The sequence below is a fragment of the Erythranthe guttata genome, chromosome 12, assembly GCF_056151865.1.
Source record: "Erythranthe guttata isolate IM_541 chromosome 12, IM_541, whole genome shotgun sequence".
Lineage (NCBI taxonomy): Eukaryota > Viridiplantae > Streptophyta > Magnoliopsida > Lamiales > Phrymaceae > Erythranthe > Erythranthe guttata.
The window spans coordinates 13,046,128-13,059,077 of record NC_142544.1 but is presented as its reverse complement, the minus strand read 5'-3'; the positions used below and the strand labels follow the sequence as shown (position 1 = coordinate 13,059,077).

The following is a 12,950-nucleotide window of genomic DNA, read 5'->3' as shown; positions in this document are numbered from 1 at the left end:
CCAAGATATCGAAAAACTACACTTCAAATCGAACTCTTAAGCGTCGAAAAAAAAAAGACTAGAAATCGACATCAATGATATGTTGAATTTTTTGGTACAAATTCGACATTGTAATGTCGATTTTTACCTATAAAATTCGACATGTACATGTCAACTGTGCTGCTAGGGTGTTTTTTTTTTTTCCGAAAACGATATCCTAGCTAAAAAAAACACATAAATGCATACCTTATTGGGTTCTTTCGCCTTAGAGTCTTCCATTTTGATGTCATCTAACTCCATATATGCCATCTTTGTACGGTTTGTTGTGTTTTGAGGGTTTTAAATGTTTAGGTTTTGTGGGTATATGGAGGAGGAAGGAGCAAGATTTTGGTTGTTTTTGGAATATGGAGAAGATGATAGTTTGGTCTTGTAGTTTTGTGATAGATGTTTTGTGGTTTTTGAGTTTTTGGTATTGCATTATTTTGATTTTTCTACTTGTTTTAACATGTAAGGGTATTATAGTATTTATGCATTAAACAATTTAATTTGGTTTTACACTTATTGAAATTACTATTGCAAATAGCCGTGGCCTTATAGTTCCAAGTGTAGATTTGTAGATCCTTAGAAGATTCCAGAACATCTTCTAGAATCCTCCTTTGTACATTTATGGTAGGATATCTTTGGAGTGTTCTAAAGAACATCTCATAGCCATTAAATAAAGACGACCAACACCGTTTACGGAGGATGTGTTGTTTTATAAATAGGGGTCAGACATTCAAGTATTAAATAACACAACCTAACTACTGCAGTTTATTCAAGCTATCTTCTACTCTCACCACTTTATAAACTAATTTCCACAGTATTTTAAGAGACATATTTGATTCGTCCTTCGTTTTTTAATGCGTTTTTAAAATATATAACTTTTTGAAAAGGAAATAAGAATTTCTTAACAAATACTGAAGAATATGTTGTTCCAAATCTCCATTTGTGATATCTCACAATCACATCAAACGCACGCGCCAAATAGTATTTAGTTGTTAATTATTATCTAAAGGGTAGTCACAAAAAGGCCCATGACCAGGGCACTTAATTAAAAGAGGGATATCCAACTTAATTAAAAGAGGGATATCCAACTTAATTAAAAGAGGGACATCCAACTTTTTTGTCTTTCAAATAAATCCAACTCGTTCAAACTTATTTGCAAATAAGGAAAATCATTTTATATATACCAAAATTACCCTAAATTTATTGAAACTCAATTCAACTCCAATTTCATGATTTGCACCTCAATTTAGCCCAATTTCATCGATTAACCAATTTTAACCCTAATTTCAATTTTGAGCCGCCACCACCGGAGATCGGTGTTGACCGCCGGAGACCGCCGGTCTCCGGCGTTGACTTTTTTTTTTTTTTCCGACCGGTCAACTGCCGTTGACCGCCGGGTCTCCGGCGTTGACTCTTTTTTTTTAATAATTTTCTTTTTAAAAAAAAAATATTTTAATTAATATTACTATCTTGGCTGCTAAATTATTGTCTCCGGCAGTTATTTAACTGTCGGAGACAGTAATTTAACTGTTAATTGACTCTTTTTTTTTTCTTCAAAAATATTTTAATTAATATTACTGTATCCGTTGCTAAATTACTGTCTCCAGCAGTTATTTAACTATCGGAGACAGTAATGTAACTGTTAATTGACTTTTTTATTCTTAAAAAAAATATTTTTAATTAATATTACTTTGTTCGTTGCTAAATTATTGTCTCCAGCAGTTATTTAACTGTCGGAGACAGTAATTTAACTGTTAATGGACTTTTTTTTTACATAACTTTTTTTTCTAAAAAAAAATTATTTTAATTAATATTACTGCCTTGGATGCTAAATTACTGTCTCCAACAGTAATTTAACTGTCTTAGACAATAATATTAATAATATTATTGTTCGGGAAAATAATATTCATAATATTACTGTCCCAAACAGTAATATTACTGTCTGAGACAGTAACTTAGTAGCCAAGACAGTAATATTAATTAAAATATTTTTTTTTAAGAAAAAAAAAATTTAAAAAAAAAAAAAGTCAACGCTGGAGACCGGCGGTCAACGGTGGTTGACCGGCCGGAAAAAAAATTTAGGAAACAAAAAAGTTTTCAAAAAAAAAAAAAAGGTCGACGTCGGAATCTGGCCGAAAAAAAAGCATTTCAGAAAGAAAATTATTTTCTGAAAAAAAAATTGTTTTGGGGATTAATGTGATATATTTATTTAAATCCGGGGTCAATGTGTAATATTAAGGAAGTTAGAGCATAATGGGTGGAATTGATAAGAATTATATTATGGAGGGTATTTTAGACTAAAGACATGGGGATGGGTTTAATTGATAGACTGTTTTTTTATGGACCAAAATGCATTTAAGTCCAATGTGATGGGCCTTTTTGCCATTCGCCCTTATCTAAATCAAGCGAAACTAGATGTACTTATATGCATCCAATAATTGTAGGGCAAATTGTAAATAGGCTCATGACAAGGGCACTTAATTGAAATAGGGATATCCAATTTTTTTTCTTTCAAATAAATCCAACTCGTTCAAACTTATTTGCAAATAAGGAAAATCATTTTATATATACCAAAATTACTCTAAATTCAATTGAAACTCAATTCAACTCCAATTTCATAATTTACACCCCAATTTAGCCAAATTTCATCGATTAATCAATTTTAACCCTAATTTCAATTGTGACCCGCCACCACCGGAGACCGCGGGTCAGCCGCCGTTGACCGCCGGTCTCCGGCGTTGATTTTTTTTTTTTCTTAATAGAAACTTTTTTTTTTTGAAATTTTTTTCCAGTAGGTCAACTACCGTTGATCGTCGGGTCTCCGGAGTTGACTTTATTTATTTATTTTTTTTTATTTTTTTCTAAAAAAACTATTTTAATTAATATTACTGTCTTGGCTACTAAATTAGTGTCTCCAACAGTTATTTAACTCTCGGAGACAGTAATTTAACTATTAATTGACCCTTTTTTTTAAAAATATTTTAATTAATATTACTATATTCGTTGTTAATTACTATCTCCAGCAGTTATTTAACTGTCGGAGACAGTAATTTAACTGTTAATTGACTTTTTTTCCTTAAAATTTCTTTTTAATTAATATTACTGTCTTGTCTGCTAAATTACTATCTCCAGCAGTTATTTAACTGTCGGAAACAGTAATTTAACTGTTAATTGATTTTTTTTAATCTTTTTTTTCTTAAAAAAAAATATTTTAATTAATATTATTGTCTTGGCTGCTAAATTACTGTCTCCAACAGTAATTTAACCATTTCAGACAGTAATATAAATAATATTACTGTTCGAGAAAATATTATTCATAACATTATTGTCCCAAACAGTAATATTACTATTTGAGACAAGAATTTAGTAGCCAACAAAGTAATATTAATTAAAAAAATTCTTTTTGTAAGAAAAAAAAATTCGAAAAAAAAAGTCAACGCCGGAGACCGGCGGTCAACGGTGGTTGACCTGTCGGAAAAACAAATTCAGAAAAAAAAAATTTCAAAAAAAAAAGTCAACGCAGGAATCTGGTCCAAAAAAAAAAATTCAGAAAAAAAATATTTTCCAAATATTATTAAAATGGGGGTTAATGTGATATATTTGTTTTGATCCGGGGTCAATGTATAATATGAAGAAAGTTATAGTATAATGGATGGAAATGAAAAGAATTATATTATGGAGGGTATTTTAGACTAAAAACGTGGGGATGGATTTACTTGTAAGACTGTTTTTTTTTTTTTTTGTGGACCAATGTGCATTTAAGTCCCATGCGATAGGCCTATTGGCCATTCGCCCATAATTGTAATGGGTTACGTTACGTAATACATACATGGGCAATTGGATTTAACTCCAATGAGGAAGACTTAAATACACATATATCTAGACCAAAAATAATTGCGCATTCAGCTAATCTTTCGGGATATAATTTAAATCAATTTCATCCATGAAACTTTAACTTAATAATATTACAAATTGACCCCGATTTTAATACACATATAACATTAACTCTCATTTTCACAATATTGATTTCTGGAAATTTTTTGTTCGTCTGTTGACTGTTCTTTTTTTAATAAACAAAAAAATAATATTTTGTTTTAATAACCAAAATGTTTTAACATCGTCTGACCTAAGTTCTGAAATTACGCAAAAGCCACCCCTCCCAATTTACATAATTATTAAAAAAACTAAAACTAATAAAAAAAAAAAAAAAAAAAAAAAACCAAAATAAAATATCAAAAATCAAGCCAATCAGAAAACATAGTCCATTATGCCAGCCACACTTTTTTTTTAATAATTATTTAAACTGGGAGGGTGGTTGTTTTGTAATTTTCAAGACTTAGATCAAACGGTATTAAGGTCAAAGGTCTTAAAACTAACAACGAGGATCACATTGAGACAATTGGTCAACTACATGGGGCAAATCGATACAATCGAGAGTAGAAGAGAATAAAATATTATCGAGCCAAAGCCAAAGTGGAAAAGTGAAATTTACCCTTAATACAGTAATATTACTCTCTGAGAGAGTAATATTACGGATCAGAGAGTAATATTACAGGACTAAAATATAATATTAATTTTAACACAATAATTTTATTATATTCAAAGTAGTATTTAATATTTTTTTACTTTTTTTTTTCACTTTTTTTTAGCAACCAACAAAGTAATAGAATTAATATTAACACAGTAATATTGTTGTATTCATAGTAATATTTAATATTTTTTAACCTTTTTGTTTCATTTTTTAACAACCCATTTTTTAACAACCAACACAGTAAAGTATTAGTGTCTGAGACAGTAATATTGCAAACTTAGACAATAATATTAATATAAACACAATAATATATTGCCTGAGGCAATAATATTGCATGCCAAGACAGTAATATTAATATTAACACATTAATATTAAATTTTTGGGCTGCAGTAATATTACTGTTTCAGATACTAATATTGCATGCCAAGACAATAATATTAGTTAATACATAAATATTACTGAAAAAGGTTAAAAAAAGGTCAATGCCGGAGATCAGCGGCTGATCGACGGTGACCAACGTAATTTTCAAAATTGGCGTCAAAATTAGTTCATTGGTGAAATTGGGATAAAAATTAAGTTTTAACCATGATAAAAATAATTAAACATACAATGTAATTTCAGAAATATTGTAGTATTCTTATTTCTTATATGTTGTAAATGTTTTCATTATTGTTCAATTAAATTTTTATTGTATTTCAATGAAAAAAAACACACAAATATATATTAAATGTTAATAATAATAATAATAATAATAATAATAATAATAATAATAATAATAATAATAATAATAATAATAATAATAATAATAATAATAATAATAATAATAATAATAATAATAATAATAATAATAATAATAATAATCATAATAATAATAATAATCATAATAATAATAATAATAATAATAATAATAATAATAATAATAATAATAATAATAATAATAATAATAATAATAATAATAATAATAATAATAATAATAATAATAATAATAGTAATCATAATTATAATTATTATTATAATTAATAATTATAATTATGATTACTATTATTATTATTATTATTATTATTATTATTATTATTATTATTATTATTATTATTATTATTATTATTATTATTATTATTATTATTATTATTATTATTATGATTATTATTATTATTATTATTATTATTATAATTATTATTATAATTTTTATTATTATTATTATTATTATTATGATAATAATAATTATAATAATAATAATAATTATAATTATTATAATAATAATTAGAATAATTATAATAATAATAATAATAATAATAATAATAATTATTATTATTATTATTATTATTATTATTATTATTATTATTATTATTATTATTATTATTATTATTATTATGATTATTATTATTATTATTATTATTATGAAAATTTAAGATGATTATTATGATTATTATGATTATTATTTGCTATCAAAGAAATTTAAGATGAAAATTTGATTTGAATTTTTTTTCTCTCTATTTTCGTAAGATAATACCAAAACGAATCGCGAAAGTTAAGGCAATGTTTGGAAGCGTTTTGGATCTTATTTTGATTTCATTTTGAGTAAATATGTTTTGGGGGAATAAAAATCTAAAAAACATGAATATCAAGTCGATTATGAAATTTACACAATTGACTTATAATTAATATTCTTAAGATGAAAGAAAAGACATCAAACGTTAATTGATCGCCAGTGTACATTCGATCGCCGGTGGATAGCAATTTAACCGCCATTAATGCGGCTATGCAATAGAACAAAGTTTTTTTTTCTTTTTCAAATAACGAGAACTAAGTTGGGAAATAGAAGACGAAACAAGTTAGACATGAAGGGGGCTTTGAGAAGTGAGACGACTTTGAATAAGTGAACTTAACTAGAGTAAAAGTAAGGGCTCGTTCGGTTACCGCTATAAGGTTCTACTGACTAAATAGTAGGGGCTAATAGCATGTCCGTTTGGCAAGATTCACACTTATTCGAAACCGCTACTAAAATCAAAGCCCGCTATTAGATGCTACTATTTCATTAAATTAGTAGCACCCCTCCCCCTGAGATTAATTTAATAGGGGGTGACTAAAAAGGAAAAAGACAGTTTTATCCTTAAAATCATATTTTATTATTGTAAACTAAGTGGTTTTATAGACAATTCATATATAATAACCGATTTTAACAATTTAATAGAAAATCTAATCTAAGAAATCGAACATGCTACTAACTAATTAATTAATTAGTCAGTAGAGAGTTAATCTAATCTCATGTAATCCAATCTAATCCAATATAGGAAACCGAACGAGCCCTAAGTGGATAAAATAATATAATTAGGTAGGCAAAAAAAAAAACAAAAAAAAAAGGAATATATATATATATATATATATATATATATATATATATATATATATATATATATATATATATATATAGTAGGGAAAAATTTTGAAGTGAGGGGGGCTTGAGTCCACCCTAGCCCTTGGGTGGACTCGCCCCTGGATGCACCCTAGGAAACATTGAAGTTTTTTTCAAAGGATGTGGGTTTATCATCATGATTTTGATGACTTTATTAAAAATAATTGGCAGCTTTCTAATCTACAACAAAGTATTGTGGAGCTTTTTCAATCTTGAGAACACAATTCTTAATCAAAAGGACTGCCCGAATGACGTGGAAACCCAAGGAAAATTTGTGGGACATCAATTTTGTTGTTGCTATCTTAATCATCTTTTTGTTATTGTGGAACATCAATTTTTTCATTTTGTATAAATCACTTGCTACGCTATCATCCCACACACCTACAAAAAACTTACACCCTACAAAAAACTTACACCCTAATGAAAATTTTACGAAAAGGCTAATATCGATCAGTTCCATCTGACTTTCACCCTACTAAAAATTATAAAATAATGTATTAATCCTAATATAAGTCATTGCATAACCGAAGTAAACTCCAAAAATCAACTGAAAAGAATCTAACCTAATAGTACTTCTAACTATTTGTCCTGAAACTAAAACAAAAAAAAAAGTGTAGTTTTTTACACTTAAGCAAATCTTTTTTTTTGGAGATTTTGGTGTATTTTATTGATAATTGGTGCTTAAAGTGTTGATTTATTGTATTTTCGGTACAAATTGAAGAATTGGATAAATAGAAGGTCAAAACTGCAATTTTGAAGAAAATATGGTCGAAAAGTGAAGAAGTCAAAAATTTGAATAATGAGATCCCAGACGGCCGTCCGAGAAATACACTAGCATTTCGGATAACTGAGTACTATTCGCCCAAAATATGGTCGAAAAGTGATGGGCATTTTTGCCATTCAGCCAAAATTATAAACTATGTACTATTCCATATAAAAGTTATTGCATAACTGAGTAGCAAGTGAAAAGAAATTAACCTAAAATAAAGCCGAAGTAAACTCTAAAAATCAACTGAAAAGAATCTAACCTAATGGTACTTCTAACTATTTGTCCTGTAACTAAAATCAAAAATAAATTCAAAATAAAGCTAGATTAATTTGGTGGTGGAAAGAAGATCTCCTCAGCCTTCCTCTTTGAGGTGAATTTCTCCTCGACATCTGCCGGAACATTAAAAGCCGCCTGTAGAACTTCGGGCGAAAGCGCCTTCCAAACTGAAGTCCGTCCAGCCAAATGAGTGAAAATAGGACTGCAAATATCACAACAAAACACACATTTAAGAAGTTAGCAAAAAGAAAAAAGAAAAAAAAAAAAAAGGAACTCCTTGTATAAATTAAATAAGGATAGAGAATCAAAAATATTTGAATAGAACTTACTTTGGAGTAGTGATGATGGAGAACCAGTCCATACCCTCGGGATCAGCAATCTTGGAGACAACAAAGAACCTAGGCACAATGAATAGATCACCAGCCTTAAGCCTCGTCTCGAGCACACGTTTCCCATCGACACCGACAACTTGGACACGGCCACTTCCCCTTACAATGTAAGTAACCTGCAAAGCAGAGTCACAAGAGAAACCTGGAGAGCACATTGCACTACCGTCTAACCTAACAAGATCTGCACCGAGCCCAACTTCACCGACCAACGGTAGATTCTTAGTGTTGAGAACCACAACTTTGCCACCATTCTTGATGTCCACATCCAACGGAGCTTCCTCGCAGTTCAACGCCATTCCGTTGTAGTGCTCGATTTTGGGCTCGGGCATCTTGAAGGTGGAATCGAGCTTGACAATCCCGTTTCCTGATTGGCTGCCGACGAGTGTCTTGACGGTGCTCTCTTCCAAGTCCCATGCTCTGCCAACAAACTCCGTTGAGAATCCGGTGAAGATTCCGTTGGGACCGGTTAAGAAGAAGTCGGTGAAGGAGCCGGATTTGTGGGCCTTTGAGGTGTCGCCGAGGAAGAGAATGACTAGCTCCGTGTCTTGTTTGTTGTACCACCAGGTGACTACTCCGAAGGGGAGGGCTATGGCGTCTCCCTTCTTTATTGGGATCACCTTTTCTTCTTTTTCCGGGAGGACTATACCGGCTACTCCACTACCTATATCAATTTCATAAGTTCAATTCGTCAAACAACTTATTCAAACAGAAAATAACGCGGGAATACACAAACTGAAAAAAAAAAATTAAAAAAAATACAGAGTGATCAAAGCAGAAATCAACACCAGAAAGATGAAACTCGTTCTGAAAAAGTACATAATCGAAAAAACAGGCAATCTGAATTGTGAATATATATACCTTGAAGCACGTAAGCAACCTTGGCAGAATCGGAGTATCGAGGCAGAGCAAAGCCGTTCTTCTCAAGGGCGAGCTTTCCGGCGCCGATGTTGCCTTCGCGGAGCATCGGCAACTCGTTAGGGCACCACGCATAGTACGCGCCACCATCTCCGCCGTACAGCTTCTTCGCCAACTGTGGTGTCAAATCAAGCTCCATCTCCCTCTCTGTTTTTCTCTCTTTAAACAAAACACGACGAATAATGGATTAATGCAAATAAATAAAAAGCTTATGTGAAAAGAGAAGCATATCGCTGGTATTTATAAAGGAGAGAAATCATATAGCAGATAGTATTTGCAGTGGATTATAATTCTATTGAGACACGATTGTTTTGCAACTCTAGGATATATTTTGTACTACTTGTTTTATACGACATGTCTAAATTCTATAAGATAAGAGATATTGAAATAAATATCTTTTATAAGATAAGAGATATAGAGTTATTTAATAATCTAATTATTAAGGATAAAAGGATGTATGAGTTGGATAGTACGAGAACTCGTGAGTCCTGATCCCAGTAAGATTACAATGATTTTATCTTGTGTAATCTCATTATCTAAATCAAGCCAAACTAGATATACTTATACGCATCAACCCTCATTAGGAGAGTTGGTACCTAGCCTTACCAATAGGGTAAAAGGTCTAGGGTTCGAGTCCCCCTCCCCTATTTCCCCTTGTAATGATTTGAATTACTCAAAAAAAAAAAGATATACTTATACGCATCCAATAACTGGATTATGTAATGCGTTACGTAATACATACACGGGTAATTGGATTAAATTAAAATCAATTTCATCCCTGAAACTTTAACTTAATAATATTACAAATTGACCCTGATAATACATCATTAACTCCCATTTACACATTATTGATTTCTGGAACTTTTTTGTTCGTCTGTTGACTGTTGTTTTAATTTTTTTTAATAATTTTTTAATATATTTTGGTTTAATTTTAATAACCAAAATGTTTTAACATCGTCTCACCTAAGCTCTGAAATTACAAAAACGCCACTCCTCACAGTTTAAATAATTATTAAAAAAAACCAAAAAAAAATATAAAAAATCAAGATAACAAGAAAACATAGTCCATCTCGACAGTCACAATTGTTTTTTTTTTTTTTTTTATATATAATTATTTAACGGTGTTAAGGTCAAAGGTCTGAAAACTAACATCGATGACCACATTGAGACAATTTCTCAACTACACAGGGCAAATCGATACAATCGGGGTAGAAGTGAATAAATTGATATCGAGCCAAAGCCAAGGGGGGAAAGTGGAATTTACCCTTAATATTAATCAATGTTCTAAAAATGGGCCGAGGCAGCCGATTAATCGGTCTCCGAGGCGGAGGCGGTCCCAATCCTTTACGATTTTAGTGTAAAGGTTTGAAAAATCAGTTTTTTGCCTATGAGGCGGTTTTAGGCAGTTTGAGGCGGTCAAACCTTTAAAGTGGGTCAAACTCGGTGGCAAAATCGGCCAAAAACCCGCTCCCACTTGGGATGTGGGACGCCCGATTGTGTCGAGCCGAGACCTTTACCGGCGCCGGTTCTTGAGCCTGTACCCGAGCTGTCGATGATGAGGAGCGTGAGAGAGCTAGGGAGGAGCACCCCGATCGCATCGACTCCGACTATTGAGGTGTTTTCTATCCTTAAATTTTGTGCTAATTTCGTTGAGGGCAACGGAAATTTTAAGTTTAGGGTGGAAAAACTGTTTTTGTGCTTATTTGCTCTAGTTGCATGCCTTGGGTTTTTATTTTAGATGTTTTATTTTTTTTGTTTTATTGCTTTTATTGTTTCAAAAAAATAAAAAAATTGCTTGAGTCGAATGCATCGATGAGTTAGAGTAAATTGCATTGACTACCCCTGTGAAAGTCGCAACTGCGCGATTCCCCCCTGTCATAAAATAATTAGCAAATACCTCCCTATGAATTTTAGTCAAAGGCGTATTCGCCCCTGGCGCACCTTCGTGTTGGTCACTCGCTGTGCTTGCGACTGGTAAGGGATTTTTGACATGAAATGACGTAAATATCCTTATATTAAGTTGATTAATATACCCAATTGTAAATATTTTAAATTGAAGGACAAATTTGCAATAGTTAAAACATATATTCTAGCATTAAAAATCTTTATATATTTTCTTAAACAAAAAGTATTTTTTACATTTTATATTAAATAAGGATAATAATAAAAAAATAAAATAAAAGTCTTCTTCTTCCCCGCTCCAACTCACCACACCCACAAATCACCACCGCCGATCCCCACCACCTGTTAATTCAAATATTAATTGCAACATTTATTATTATTTAATTATATTAAATAAATTATTAACAAATTTAATAAAATATAGTTTGAAAAATATAAAGAATTGCAGTTCAATACGCCAAACATTTGTCATTAATTATATAATATTAGAAGTATTAATAAACTCCACCATTTAAAAATGTAAAGAATGCTCAATTAAATATAAACAAATGCATAACTTAATTCAAACTCACTTATGTTATTTAATCGATAGTGTGACAAATCCAAATAAAAAATAAAATAATATGTTTATTTAGAAGAAGAAAAAATTAAAACTGATTCCAATTAGTAGTTTTCTTACTTTAAAATAAAATTATATACTACAAATACTATATTGTGAATTTTATTTTAATATTTAATTTAATCAACTAATAAGATTTGAATCGATGAAGTATAAATCCTTTCAATTAGTAAACATTATTCAAATATTTTAATCGGTTGCTTAACTATTGACATAACATGTTACATAATTGATTTAACTATTTATAAGTAATGTCTAATATCTTTTTAATTCAATTTTGTCATAAAAAATTGTAAATTTAATTCCTAACACATGTAAGAAACTAATCGTAAATCATAATATTTTATCAAAGCGTAATATTTGAACCAACTAAGCTCAAGTCCTTTCAATTCGTAAAAATTATTCAAATATTTGAATCGATTCATTAGCGCGCTCAACTATTGACAAGAACGTCTTAATCAAATTAACTATTATTAATTAAAGTGTAATACATTTTTAATTCAATTTTATCATAAAAAAATAATTCCTAAATTACGCAAGAATCAAATTATAAGATTAATTAAAGCGTATGATTTGAATCAATTAAGCGCAAATCCTTTTAATTTGTAAATATTATTCAAAAATTTGAATCGATTAAGTTCAACCACTGACAAGAACGTATTAATCGAGTTAACTATTTATAATTAAAGTCTACTATCCTTTTAATTCAATTTTAACAACAAAATAATAATTTAATTCGTAAAATCGTAAGAATCAGATCGTAAATCGTAAGATTTAATCTAACCATGAACCGATTAAATCTTACGATTTTTACGAATTAAATTTTATTATTTTTTATGATAAAATTCAATAAAAAAAGGTTACTAAACTTTAACTATACACAGATTGATTAATACGCTATTGTAAATTATTGAGTTTAACCGATTCAAATATTTGAATATTGTCTACGAATTGAAATGAGTTGAGCTTAATCGATCAAATCTTTGAATATTGTTTTTGAATTGAAAACACATGAGTTTAATTGATTCAAATACTACGATTTAATTAAATCTTCCAATTTACGATTCAATTCAAACTTCAAATTCTTTCGAAACTCATTTTTAAATTACACG

At 29.8% G+C, this 12,950-nt stretch overlaps 1 protein-coding gene across 2 annotated transcripts; it reads right to left on the bottom strand.

Annotated features, from left to right (window-relative positions):
• Positions 1-7,759: 7,759 nt before the first annotated feature.
• On the bottom strand, positions 7,760-9,632 carry LOC105961185 (11S globulin seed storage protein Ana o 2.0101). Of its 2 annotated transcripts, XR_016034974.1 has the most exons (4): positions 9,261-9,632; positions 8,343-9,063; positions 7,894-8,215; positions 7,760-7,822 (listed from the first exon to the last, which is right to left on the bottom strand). XR_016034974.1 is itself a non-coding variant. In XM_088826978.1 (3 exons), exons 1-3 carry the CDS (start codon positions 9,454-9,456, stop codon positions 8,062-8,064), a joined length of 1,071 nt encoding a protein of 356 aa, XP_088683104.1. In that variant the 5' UTR covers positions 9,457-9,632; the 3' UTR covers positions 7,760-8,061. The 2 variants fall into 2 exon arrangements, 1 of the variants encoding a protein (XP_088683104.1); XM_088826978.1 differs by having other exon boundaries at positions 7,760-8,215.
• Positions 9,633-12,950: the final 3,318 nt, after the last annotated feature.

Excerpts from the sequence above, each read along its gene's own strand:
- LOC105961185 (XM_088826978.1), bottom strand. The coding sequence starts at position 9,456 with ATGGAGCTTGATTTGACACCACAGTTGGCGAAGAAGCTGTACGGCGGA. Across the intron at positions 9,064-9,260 it reads GGTTGCTTACGTGCTTCAAG|GTAGTGGAGTAGCCGGTATA; the intron begins GTATATATATTC and ends AAATTGATATAG. Across the intron at positions 8,216-8,342 it reads TCCATCATCACTACTCCAAA|TCCTATTTTCACTCATTTGG; the intron begins GTAAGTTCTATT and ends TGATATTTGCAG.